The following is a 12,783-nucleotide window of genomic DNA, read 5'->3' as shown; positions in this document are numbered from 1 at the left end:
AATATAATATACGAGCCGGACCAGTTAAATACTCGGCATTCAACCCTATACCCTAATTTACCAATCCTTAATCATATTTATCTCCGCTAGGTGACTCATAAGTGACACCCCAGACAGGAGCTGAAGAAATTCCTGTCCAATTAGGTGTACTGAGCTGTGTAGTTACTGGGGACAGCACTGTGGATAATCATAGAAAGTGTGACTGCCGCAACCCCATTCATATAATGGGATGTGCTGCAATTGCTGAACACGTTTCAATGAGGAATACTCGAGGAGCAATTAGAATGGCACAGGCTCCCCACAGAACCTGCCCTAACCTGGCGCCGGGTCAGGTGCGGGTCCTGGTATAGAAGGCAGAGTCTACTGGATTTCAGATTCCTACGATAAAAGATGCTCATCCATAGACTATCTCTGGTTTACCCGCCTCAAACAGATATAAAATAAATTTAAAAAGAACGTATAAGTTCAATTACATAGGTCATCAGCCCTTCCATCCTTTCCAATAAGGCTTCTCAGCTCTGCCTTGATGGTGTTCACGCTTGCATGGCCTTCTCAAATATGGAACGGAATTCCGATTCGGGCTTTTCCATATCGACTTTGGCTGCTTCGGCCCTTAGCCGCTGTGATCTGCGTATTATTTCGCCCCGCAGAGACTGCCAGTCCACACCAACAAGCTGACCGTCTTGCTTAACAATTCTGCCATTGACAATAACCGTGTCAATATTTTTCGATGATGCATGGAAGACCACAGTGCCGATAGGGTCCGCAACGGGCACCGTGTCAATGTCGTCACAGCGAAAGATCACCAGGTCAGCCTTTTTACCGGGAACGATCGAACCGATTAGCGACTCCATCTGCATAACCTGTGCCCCTCCCAGGGTTGCCATGCGTAATATGTCCGCTGTTTTTCTACCGACCTCCCTGTGTACTGTATTTGTATATTCACGAGCTCTCTGTGTCTGAAGCGCCAACCTCATCTGGGCCATGAAATCATTGCCCTGATTCGAAGTGATGTCAAGTCCAAGGCACGTCCGACATCCCAGATCGGCCGCCTTCCATACCACAGGATATCCCATGCCCATCTGCAGCTCCGTGTCGGGAGTTCCAACAATGCCAGCGCCAGAACCTCGCACTGCAGCCAGCTCGCTATCGGTCATCCAACCTCCGTGACTAAACACGAGGTCTGGCCCCATTACATCTGCATCATCAAACTGCTCCACGACTTCAGCCTTTGGTTCCCCATGAGATATCACCGAAGTATGCACAGTGCTGAGCCTAGCTCCCAGTTTCCTTGCAGTCTCCAACCCCCTAACATTCTGTTCTCGAGACTGCATCGGCGCTTCGTCCAGAGCAATTCCAAACGTGAGAAGCGAACTATTTGGATCATTATTTGGGAAATGTTCCTCGCGCACACGAAGAGCATCTTTGATTCGAGCGGCTTGGTCAAACGTGTCTGTTGCCATACTCGCAAGATCGCCAGGTACTGTAGGGTTCTGGTAGAACCCATAGCAAAATGTACCTCGGATAGCAGCATCCTTGAGGCCCTTCACAGCTGCGTCTGCATGTGCGGGCGAGTTCATTATGTGGGAGTGGTCGAGAACAGTTGTGACGCCATTGTTCAGCAGACTCAACGCGGCGGCATAATTGGCGAAGTAAACGTCGTCTGGTTCGTACAGGCTTCCGTAAACGGCCCGCAGGTGACAGCAATAACCAAAAAGAGACCAGTCCACTGTGATCCCCCTTAAGAGATGCTGCCACATGTGATGGTGGCCATCCACGAAGCCTGGAGTAATAATGCAACTTTCTGCATCGATGGTGACCACCTTTCCTTCCGTTGGAGGAGAAATGTCATGGCCGACAGCCTTGATCTGCTCATTCTCTATGAGGATATCGCAGTTATCTCGGACATCCCTGCCGGATGCCTCCATCGAGATCACCGTTGCCCTTTTGATGAGGATATACGAGTCCGACATATTGAATGATAATCAAGTACAGGAGCACCAGATACAACGAGAGATTGTTTCAACGGAAAAAGACGGTAGGTATATCTGTGAGGCAGTGAGATCGAGGTAGAAATAGCAGGACATGCTAGGTGGTGGAAGAGCCAGCCCCTGCCCACGTAATACCCTTCTGCTGGATCTGGACTTTTTACGAACAGTCAACCAACCAGACCGAGCGAGCCCGAACTGTCATCGGGAAGGGCGGGGTAAGCAACATTAATCCATGTATAGACTGGTTTTATTGATACATGCATATTTTCAGGCCTCCCATCGGTAACCAATGATCCCTATCGCTGACGTCATCAGCTTAATGCCCATATATGGTCACGTGCGTTATAGACCCTGAATATACCATAAGGAATTTAGATTGATTCATTGGAGCCCTGAAGCTCTTTCGGATCACAATGAGATTCTACCATATAGATGTTCGTCTCTGTGGTAGTCCTCTTTATGGTCGTCTCTCAGTACTCAAGCCACGAGAATAGTACTCTTCAATATACGCTTAAAAAGACCATTTATCAGGAATAGAATTGTTCTATGTATGGGAAACCCACGGCTTTCCCTGTTTACCAGTGCTGAATACACCGACGAATGAATATCTGCTCCATTTACAAGAACGCTGGATGCAAAAGACATGCGTAATGACCCGCCAAAGAGAGAAAACAATGTAGTTCCATTCCGTCCAGAACTCCGAGCAAATAAGTAAGGATTCAAATTGATGTATAAATAGATATAGTGTATGTCTAAACCATGAGTCCCTTTGATAATGACTTAGTCGTGGGCACTAGAGCAAGAAACCCGACCGCCGTCCAGCCCTCATTCCTTCGTCTCCGCCACATAAGTCCTTAGAAATCCCTCCAGGTTCTCAGGCTCCAACCCTAGCTTTCCATTCCACAACCCCTTGTTGACCGAGTATTGTGCCAATCCACCTTTGCCATAAATGGCCCTGGAAAGCATCGAAATAACTCCTAGCGGTTGTCCTTCCTTCCATTCCGCATCCCCTTCTTGCCAAAACTCTTCAACATTTCCTTTCGACACGTTGAACCTCTCCCCAGTTACTCTTTCGAGGGCATTCAATATCGCATTCTGGATCACCTTAAAGCTGTTCACATAGATGTACTGGTTCTTGGTGAGTTCCAGATTCTGCAAAGACTTTGTGATGGCCCTGCCCACTTGATCAAGTTTTGTGGCTTCATAGCGGACGTCACCACCATTATAGATAGTAACGGTGCGCGTCGGCACGTTCCGGCCACCAAAGCTGGGGATATTAAAACCCCAATCGAACATCGAGCCCGAACAAATCGCGATCCATAAGATCTGGTCCTGCTTAGACTTGAGGTAATCAAGTGTTTGGAGTTTAACCCCGAGGAAAGGGATATATTGTGGGGCAGAGCAGTTTGATGTATCGACGCCGTATTCGGAAGGGACAAACACCTTTACTCCGACTGCGATAGCTGCATCCACAAAGGTGGTTTGTATGGCTAGTGCGTCACTTGGGACGATGCTAGAAACTGTGCTGATAACTGCGTCATGACCTTTGAAGATTTCCCTCAGGGAGGCTTCCGAGTAATTGGTTTTGATGTGGTTCACATCAGCTGGCAGGGTCACCTGCGATGACTCCCGAGTGAGACCAGTTGCCCTCTGCCAGCAATGCCCTGACCGTGGGCTTCTCGACGTTGCCACTGGCTCCGATCACTAGCACCGTTTTGATTGGTGACGTGGCCATGATTGATATGAGGTAGTCGGAGGTATGTTGGGAACGAGAAGCTGAATGGTTGTAATTGCGTCGTGCTGGGGGACTGTAATACAGTATGTCGGCGTTCATTCATGGAATTTATATAAGTTAATTTTGACCTGGACAACTATGTAGACGGTGCCTTGTAGCATATGTCATCAGCACAATGTTTAGTAAATAATGATCACTCACTCTCGCGCGACAAAGCCCAGTTGGTACTCTGGTTTTAAGTGACATTGCCAGCCACAAAATCCAATGCCTATTCATAGCATTCTATTGGCGTCCACAAAGGTAGAGGCTGCGAGATAACCAACCGAAGAATTCAGAAGACCACGGGAAGTGCCACAGCTTCCACGGCTATGGGATCTGGCCCTGAGCTCAGGTCATAATCTCGTTTGCTTGCATTCTGATAGAAGCTTATGAACCAGTTAATTTGTAGTATGAATATGTCTGCTTCACTACAGTACAAAAGTTACTACGCTATACTCAATGCACTTAATCATTCGTTTCACTTCATATCTAGCCCCTTCTTATTTCTGGTCTTACTTTCTGTTCCCTTTCTCCAACCTTATCATCATCACTACTATTATCATCATCATGTATCTTTTATTAAGAAAGGATATTGAGCCAGCCAAGTCCTCAGCAGCTCCGCAAACCGAGTCTTAACCCTTGAGACCGTGTCTCCGGCCATTTATAAGCAATTTCTCTATAGTTGTTGCACAGGAAGGCAGCTACTGCTTACCAACGGCCCATCATTCATTCAGCTAGGGGTAATCCCCCTTGAAATGGGACATTTCCTAGCCAGAGGCCACGCTTATGAGGGGCCTGATACGGCGATCGCGTTTCGAGGGGTACCCATGCCTATGATTGCTGTAGAGGTAGGATATTCGGAATCATGGCCGAAGCTCGTCGCGGGCAAGCTAGTATGGATGATTAAGGGCGCCCCCCATATTAATGCGGTGTGGCTAGTAAAGTGGAATATATAAACTGGGAATTGGGTTACAGGTTTTCTAGAGTTACATCGTCGGGGTTTACTCACCCCCACTCGTCTTGTCAGTATTAAGTGATTGTCATAATACCTCCTAGTTATTCTTACTGTTTAAGAAGCCTCTAATCGGTGTTTTGTGTTCTAGGCACTCATTCCTATCCCACCACCGCCAGCCACCGTGCCCTCCAAGAACCTCGCTTTCCGTCACGGCGACCTTTACCCTCCATGCACAGTGCTCCACGCCGGAAGAAACTCGGATAATCTGTGGCACTGCAACATAGACAATTTACGCTTGAGGGCAAGTCGCGCAATGGCTGCGCGACGGCATATTTATCTATGACTCGGTCAGATTTATAACGATCTCTACGTTTTTAGTATGAGAGGTTTCAAACTCGCACCTTGGGAGTGGTATGTCGCATGCTGATGGACCAGAGTCGCCCTGGAAGTAACAACAGACCGTGTAGTATGATCGCTCCTGGTAGTGATAGAAAGAGCAACAGTTTTAAAAGCGGGCCCCACAGGTCAGGGAGTACATGATTAGGTCGATTAGACTACCTCTAAGAAATGGAAGCAAGGATCGCGGAGCGCATGGATACAGCGGTGTAAATATTAACTACTAGTGGGCACAACTCCATATTCGATCTTCAGCTAGCAAAGAACATACTTTTCAGGATACACGGAATGTGGTTTGATTATCGTTTCAGCTTGGTTGACGTCTATACCACTGCTCACTCTCTGCAACTAGCCGCTAATCAGAGTCTATCTACTATATCTTTGGAGGTTATATCGTGAAATTGCATATATCATAGCTAAGACCTTTTTAACTACTGGCCACGATTCTATCTGTAGCTCATTACATGCTGTATATTCAAGATTCTACACCTTATAAGTCCTTCATCAGGAAGACATGCCTATCAGTTTGATCAGTAACTCGAGCGAAGTTCCATGTCCCTCAAGCAGAAATATTACGGAATTCAATTTACTAGCTCTATTATCACGAAATACATCACGTATGGCGTGGTGGTAAGCCCAAGTACCCTATTAATAGTTAATACTTGAATGCAGCGAGCGGAGTTACAGGATGCTGGGAATTTGCAACCTAACCGGCCCAATTTTTCCATAACCAGTTTCGAGTCGTAAGATGTGCTAGTCGATGTTGAGTTAACTGCCTACTAATCTTCGACTCAGTAAATATTAAGAATGCCTGCCGATTAGTATTGTTGAGTGAGGAACTGATAACCATACCCGAATTCGAACTCCCCAATAAATTTTCCGTACTGGAAGTTTTTATATATAATTTTGTTGGGTAGAGCTCTTTACGCTTGACTTATACATTAAGAATAAGACTTTCTATTATAACGATAGAATAACATCTAGTAGATGCTATAGCATTTCCCCTTAGAATTTCAAAAGATTAGGAATAGTATTTACTATGTAGAAATATTAATCAATACCTTCTACTCCGTAATGCCACGAGATATATTCAAAAGTGGTGAAATACCGCCGAATTAAATTATACGGACCAGTCGAAATTTTCAGAACTGGAGTAGTTAATATTCTGAACATTCGGGCTATTATAATTGGTAGATATAATATAATAAAGTGGAACCTGTTAAATCTATCTAATTAACTAGCATAAGTAATAGTGCATTGCTATAATGGAGTAGTAGAATTAGGGACATTTTCCAGGATGGTCCACTGCAAGTAGTTGGAACTAGGGCGGGTTTACGGGTAGCCAACCGTTGACATTATGCGAGATTAACGAACCAAAGTTAGTGCTAACTAGCGTAAACTAGTTAGTCCACGCTAATAGTACGAAATTCTGTAAATCCTTTACCCGCGAAGGTTGATAGTTAACCTCACGTTATTTTGCTGCTCATACCTGGCATCAAACCTCTAGCATCACTTTATGCCTTGTCAAGTACTCATTGAAAGACTAGGAAAAAATAAAATAAAATGGCGCCTGCTGTTCTCAACACCCCCCCAGAGATTCTACACGTGATATTTGCACCCCTATCGCCCAGCGATCTTTACGCTGTGTGTCTCACGCGTGGGAACTGGCGCTCTGTGGCCGAGCCATTGCTCTACGATCGTGTTGAATGGACATGGACAAACTCTCAGAACCCCCCGATCGCTCAGTTTTTGCGAAGCATTGTGCACAGACCGGAGCTCGCCAGCCTCGTCCATGCTGTGATCCTCAATGGAGACTGTTTCGAAAACAGTGCCAATGGCTATGAAAAGAAAAGTCCCAAACTACCCGTCAGCGAAGATGCCTTGGACGAGCTAGTGCAATGCGTCGAAAGGATCCCTATCCCATATGGTGAAAAATGGGTCCAAGAGTTGCGAGCCGGAACGATGGACGCGTTTACCGCACTTTTACTATCACGGCTCCCCAATCTGAGATATCTCTATCTGGGCACCAACTTTGCCCGAGAAAGCCGCATCTTGGGCATGATGCTGCGTTCGGCCCTCTGCGAGGAGCCCCAAGATAGCGACCTCCCTTCTTTTACACATCTCCGAGATGTGTCAGCTGTGTATCCCTGCCCTGGTAGATTTATTCGCAAATACACGGACGAAAGGAATACAGCAGACGCTCTCCCCTTCTTCTACTTGCCGTCGGCTGAACAAATAAGGATCTTGGTGGATAATCCCACTACTTTCATGTGGCCTGGGGGATATCCCCCAAACTCACCGAGACTCCTATCCCTCGACTTGACAATGCTGCGCGAAGGGCATCTTGGTCAAGTGTTATCAGCCACCCCGGGGCTTCGGAAGCTTCGGTGGGATTGGTACTACCGCCCAGATCTTGAAGATCGTTTTGTCACGGATATTATAGATTTGGACCAAATCGCTGCGGATATATCTCAGGTTCAAGAGACTTTGACTGAATTGACTATCACAGCTGGATCAGACGTCTCATTGGCCGACCCCGAACTTCCAACGCTCACCTTCCGCGGGTGTTCAAAACTTTTAGCGGACTCCATATGCTTGAGAAGTTGGAAGTTCCGATTCCATTCCTGCTTGGATTTTCTCCCTCAGCCCCAAATGTCGTTGGCCTAAAGGAAGCACTTCCAAAGAATGTCCAATGGCTGACTGTCACCGACGATCTATGCTTTCAGTATGAATGGGAATGGTATGACGAGTCTGAATCTTTATTCAGGGCTTTTCGATCATGGCTGCAGGACTGCAAGAAGTCCATGCCTCGCCTCCAAGGATTTTGTCTGTTGATGAAGGTGTTCAAGGTGAGGGAGTGGGAACCTGAGCTGATACAGGGGCTCCGAGACATGGGTGTCCAGGAGGGAATTCGGATTGAAATAGTTGAAGAGCGAACCAAGTGGGCAGGCAAAATGGAACCATAGCTCTAGGTATGATACTGGGGCTTCTGCCACCGATGTTTCTTCCGACGACTATTTAACAAAAGTCTTCCTCTAATAGTCAGGCCATTTTTAACCAACAAACAACCTGTGTTGGCCCCCATATAAATGAATTTGTTCCGGAACGGTGGAGTCTCCTGCAAGGTTTGCCAGCGTGTAGGGCTCCACCGACGTGTCCCTATCTAAGACCTTCAGCCCCTGATTCGCAGTAAAAAGATTGCAGCCCCAAGTGTCCTGCGTATTTGTTAATTGATTTCCAGGAAAGATAGATTCATGAGGATGTTGGTGACATACATCCCTGTTACTTGCACATTGGTCTGCCTTTCTCCATCCCTTATACCCATTGACCCAGGTACCACTCCTCGCTTTCTGATCTGGCAAGTTGATCCCGTTGTTTTTATAGCACAAATAGGCCATCATAGGCTCTCCGCAGTTACCATCGTTATCGTGCAATTTCGTCTTATCTTTGTCATGCAAGCTGGTCCCTCCCCAGAAGATCTGGCATTGCTGAAGATTTCTGCCGGCCGGGCCCTGAATACGGCCTAAATAGGTATCTCCCTCGGGTCTTTGTGCTTGTCTCCATTAGAAGAAGCCGAACAGTACGCAGGAATTCCACCTTCCAGATGCTGTTAGGCGAGGCGTATAGTCTAAACAAAATGTTACCTGGCCTGGGAATCAAGTAGACTAAGTATAGCTCCCCGGGTTCCGGGATCTCGCACGCTCTCGGCTACCTGCGTGGGACTTGTGCCATAGGTTTTCCTGCCGCCTGATACAACTCTCGGGTCTGCACCCGCGTCCAGTAGCAGCTTGACGAGGCTTGGTTTGGCGCAGCAAATGGCACAGTGTAGAGGCGTGCCCCATTCGTCGGAGGTCACGTTCGGATCGAGACCCTTGTTGAGAAGGAACCGAGTCTTGAGCTCTGCTTGGCGGACGCGCGGAGCCATAGCAAAAAATAGGAGGTCTGCTGATAGCGTGGCTCCGTGTTCGATATACAGCTCAAGAAGAGAAAGGTCTTCCTCCTGGATAGTCACAAGGGCGCGGCCTAGGGGAGGTATTTCCCTCGGCCCGCAGAGGTTGGGGTCGGCGCCTGCCAAGAGTAATTCGCGAGCAGATGCGGGATTAATTAACATGCTGTTGGTTACAATGTCAGTCAGTCAGCCAGTTAGCCCACAGATCCGAAACTTCGAGTAACGAGTAAAGTTAAGATTATCACGTACGGAAGGAGAGGCTCGCCGTTAGAAAGCCTTGAGTTGGGGTCAAGGCCATGGTCCAGGAAGTGGCGAACAACGCTCGGGTGCTGCTGTAGGTTTGGCCCGGGGAGAGAAGCCACTGTTGACGTGGTCACGCTAGCACCAGCGTCGAAGAGAGTGGCCACGATGTCAGGGTGTGCGATGTGTGTCGCCAGCTTGAGTCCCTTGTTGAGGTTTTCGGCAGTTAATCGGCCGGTGGCGATGGCTTCCTGGGTTTTGGATAGGTCTCCAGCCAGGCACGCATGGAGAAAGGCTCGGAGAAAGCCATCGTTGGGTTCCATTGCAACAAGACTAGGCCAGATGGTTTGGTTTACACAGTGGGATTGGGATAGTGATTGTTGGTTACTCCAAAATTTAGATGAGGTTAGTAAAGAAAGTCAGGCCCTGCTATTGCTATTAGTCAGATTCTAGGGATGCTACTAACTAAAAGGTAGTTAGGTCGGTCTAAGAGGATGGGGTGGACCCCTTTTTACCCTCACTGTACGGAGTAGCTAATCAAAATAGAAACTAACTATGGTGAGCCAGCTATTTAAGCATTTTGAGACGATGTTACCCTTAACTCCTTTAGGGGCTTTGCCCTGCGAGATATCTTTGATAATCTAGCACGTGACCTATGTCATTACTTACTTTATCTAATTAAGCTAGATTTTTACTTATTTATATAAAGTTCTACCTCAATATAATAAATTTCGTATGTAGGAAAAGCCTTACAAACGGACATTTGTTATAGCAAAAATTTAACTTCTGTGTGGACATTGTAAGTTCCGGCCGGGAGAATTTGTTATACCGAGGGATCACTGGTACAGTTGTAATACTAAATAGACTACTACAAAGATTCAATATAACATTATTCGCTTAGCCAATAGGTTTTACACAGTGAGTTTAGTACAATAAATCTTCTTGTGATGTTGAGGTTTGATCAGGTTGATTCCCTTTCTTACTGGATATGTCCTATTTAAGTTTCTAGGGCTTATATTAAGTACGTAGAGAGTATAGTAGTAAAGTGGTCAGGTACACTACTAATTCGGAGTGGGCACGGGAATAGTGGGACCTGAAAACCCCCTTTCGCATTTGCCTCAGCATTTATGGGAAGGCACCGAGTATAGATTTGTTTTGAGACATTAATCTATCACTTGATTCGTGAGCGATCAGAAATTCACCACCCGACTAGGCTCAGGAGACTTGACGGATTGGACCGCGCAATTTGAGGAAGATATCAATATTTGGTACAGGCTTTATGGTACCAGACTTGGTGGCATCTTTTTCGACGAGGGTTGACCCGAATGTGGCGACAAGAATGAATACGTGGAGCTATACAAGTATATCAACGACTATACCAAGCGTACCCATCCCGGCGCCTACACAGTCATAAATCCTGGGTCACCTATGGCCTCTTACTTCGAGGATACTATGGATACACTGCTGACTTTCGAGCTGTCCTACGAGGCTTACACTAATTCCTACACACCTAACGATTGGACACCAAAAGACCCGCGGAAGCTATGGCACATCGTATACAACGTTCCGGAATCCGCGGTTAGTGAGGTAACCAAATTAGCTAAGGAGCATGGGGCTGGCTTCCTTCAGCTCACAGATGACACTCTGCCTAACCCAGATGACACTCTACCTGGCGATTCCTATATCCAGAGCATGATGAATGCAATCGAGGGTGGCTCTCCGTTGAACACTGATGCGTTATCCTGGATATCAGGAAGCGCTGCAGCAGCGGTATCTGGACTCTCAGTCTTGGACTCAGACTATACTTCTGCTAAATTGTCCTGGGATGCGGCCTTGAATACTCTGGGATATTACGTGTATTCCGGGGATAGCGTAATTGCAAGCGTCCCTAGCTCAATGAGTACAATCACTATTGGCGGTCTCCAACCAGGAGCTAGGCATACTTTCCACGTAACTGCTGTGGGAGGAGGTGGCAATCTAGGGTCCGCTTCCATTACGGTTCCGGTCATGACCGAATCTTTGCCAAACGGGAAAACCATCGCCAACTATCAGTCCTCTCCAGGGGAAGGCTCGACCACTATCCAGGCTGATATTCTTGTTCCTTACGCTTTCATCCGCCTTTATATCTGGAGCTCGGTGGGATGTGAGTTCGACACCGATCCAGGATGGAGTATCAACTTCAAAATCGACGAGTATATCTGCACTCACTACATGGTTGAGGGCACCACGCTATACAAATATAGTAGCACACTTCCCGAAGGCTCTACAGCCCCACCTTGGGCGTGGTCAGTCGTAGGGCCTATCACTCTGGATATCCAGGACTATACCTATACATGGACATTACCCCTCGGTACTTCCACTATCGACACAAGCAAATTCGTCATTCAGGCCCAAGGGTACAACCCCTTAACCAATGTCTTCGAGCCTGACCCCACCGACTATAATTGCAAGGGCTCATCCATGTGCACGACCCCCAGCTTTCTGAAGTGGTGCGACCACGCTGTCAACAGTCTGCAGCGAAATGACGACCCTTCCTACTTTGCTACTTCTGGGTGAGTCACTCCCCCCTTGTCCGTCATTGCCACATTGCCACATTGCCATGCACAGATCCTACTGTATCGTTTAATCTCAATGCCATTACTAATTTACCCCTCTAGGAATGAAACCGGGATTAACCTATCTGGCAACTGCTGGGGCGATCAGACTCGGGGCTGCGGCGTCTTTATTCAGGGTGATGATAGCTGCAGTATCAGTGGTAACGACCTGTGGAATGACTACCAGAACATCCGGAACGTTGGCGGCTGTTCTAAGTGTGGCTCGTTCTTCAGGGAAGATGGCTGTCAGATTACCATCGATTATGTTTATCAATGTGACAACCACGGCTAAGCTGTGGCTGACTGGAGGGGCTCTCATATCTGTCTTGTCGAGATACTTCTTTATTCGTCTTTTGGGGTTTGGAATATCTTGTTTTACAATGTATTATAGAAAAGTAGTATTATAGAGTTACATAATTATATACCAATTACAACGTTCAACATATCGCGGGTCCAACAATGAACATCGACGGAGAACCTTCACCGGAATATCTATGGTAACTATCTACTAGCACTAGGTATCCCACCAACGCCCACACCGAACTCACTCGATGAGGAGCCCATGCAAACGAGAGTAACAACAGAAACAATACCGTAAACATTTCAGTCACTGTAGGAATTATCGAGGCACATCGCCACAGGGACATAAGCCAGCGTCGGGCGGTCATCTACGGAACCTGTCAATTTATATTCTAAGATTTAGGATACGTGAGAGAGCTAACTCCCGTGGCAGCAAATATAAGTTTGGTAATGATTTCCCGTCGAAACGAAATAGGCCGTAGACTATAGAAAAGTCTAGGTGATAAAGTAGATAAGCGGGCGAGAAATCCCCACTGCATAGACTCCGTACAGTCGGGGGGCTGTGATAAGATAAGATCAGCTCT

General features: G+C 47.0%; 5 protein-coding genes across 5 annotated transcripts; 2 read left to right on the top strand and 3 right to left on the bottom strand.

Annotated features, from left to right (window-relative positions):
• Window positions 1–428: 428 nt before the first annotated feature.
• Window positions 429–2,042, bottom strand: BDV38DRAFT_289914 (uncharacterized protein). Its single transcript, XM_032061361.1, has one exon. It carries the CDS (start codon window positions 1,971–1,973, stop codon window positions 534–536), a length of 1,440 nt encoding a protein of 479 aa, XP_031916910.1. The 5' UTR covers window positions 1,974–2,042; the 3' UTR covers window positions 429–533.
• A 774-nt stretch (window positions 2,043–2,816) lies between these two features.
• BDV38DRAFT_279820 (NAD(P)-binding protein) lies at window positions 2,817–3,726 on the bottom strand (the record flags this gene model as incomplete). Its single annotated transcript, XM_032059124.1, has 2 exons — window positions 2,817–3,608; window positions 3,661–3,726. 2 exons carry the CDS (start codon window positions 3,724–3,726, stop codon window positions 2,817–2,819), a joined length of 858 nt encoding a protein of 285 aa, XP_031916909.1.
• Window positions 3,727–6,679: 2,953 nt separating this feature from the next.
• On the top strand, window positions 6,680–8,082 carry BDV38DRAFT_289911 (uncharacterized protein; the record flags this gene model as incomplete). Its single annotated transcript, XM_032061360.1, has 2 exons — window positions 6,680–7,682; window positions 7,727–8,082. The coding sequence occupies 2 exons, from the start codon at window positions 6,680–6,682 to the stop codon at window positions 8,080–8,082; spliced, it is 1,359 nt and encodes a 452-aa protein (XP_031916908.1).
• Window positions 8,083–8,169: 87 nt separating this feature from the next.
• On the bottom strand, window positions 8,170–9,628 carry BDV38DRAFT_279818 (ankyrin repeat domain-containing protein; the record flags this gene model as incomplete). The annotated part of the gene is made up of 4 exons (XM_032059123.1): window positions 8,170–8,331; window positions 8,392–8,662; window positions 8,761–9,228; window positions 9,315–9,628. 4 exons carry the CDS (start codon window positions 9,626–9,628, stop codon window positions 8,170–8,172), a joined length of 1,215 nt encoding a protein of 404 aa, XP_031916907.1.
• Window positions 9,629–10,733: 1,105 nt separating this feature from the next.
• BDV38DRAFT_279817 (uncharacterized protein) lies at window positions 10,734–12,191 on the top strand (the record flags this gene model as incomplete). The annotated part of the gene is made up of 2 exons (XM_032059122.1): window positions 10,734–11,857; window positions 11,963–12,191. The coding sequence occupies 2 exons, from the start codon at window positions 10,734–10,736 to the stop codon at window positions 12,189–12,191; spliced, it is 1,353 nt and encodes a 450-aa protein (XP_031916906.1).
• Between the last annotated feature and the right edge of the window lie 592 nt (window positions 12,192–12,783).

Source organism: Aspergillus pseudotamarii (assembly GCF_009193445.1).
Source record: "Aspergillus pseudotamarii strain CBS 117625 unplaced genomic scaffold BDV38scaffold_10, whole genome shotgun sequence".
NCBI lineage: Eukaryota > Fungi > Ascomycota > Eurotiomycetes > Eurotiales > Aspergillaceae > Aspergillus > Aspergillus pseudotamarii.
This window is presented reverse-complemented; position numbering and strand designations above follow the sequence as displayed.

Coding starts and splice junctions, on each gene's coding strand:
- BDV38DRAFT_289914 (XM_032061361.1), bottom strand. CDS start 1,973: ATGTCGGACTCGTATATCCTCATCAAAAGGGCAACGGTGATCTCGATG.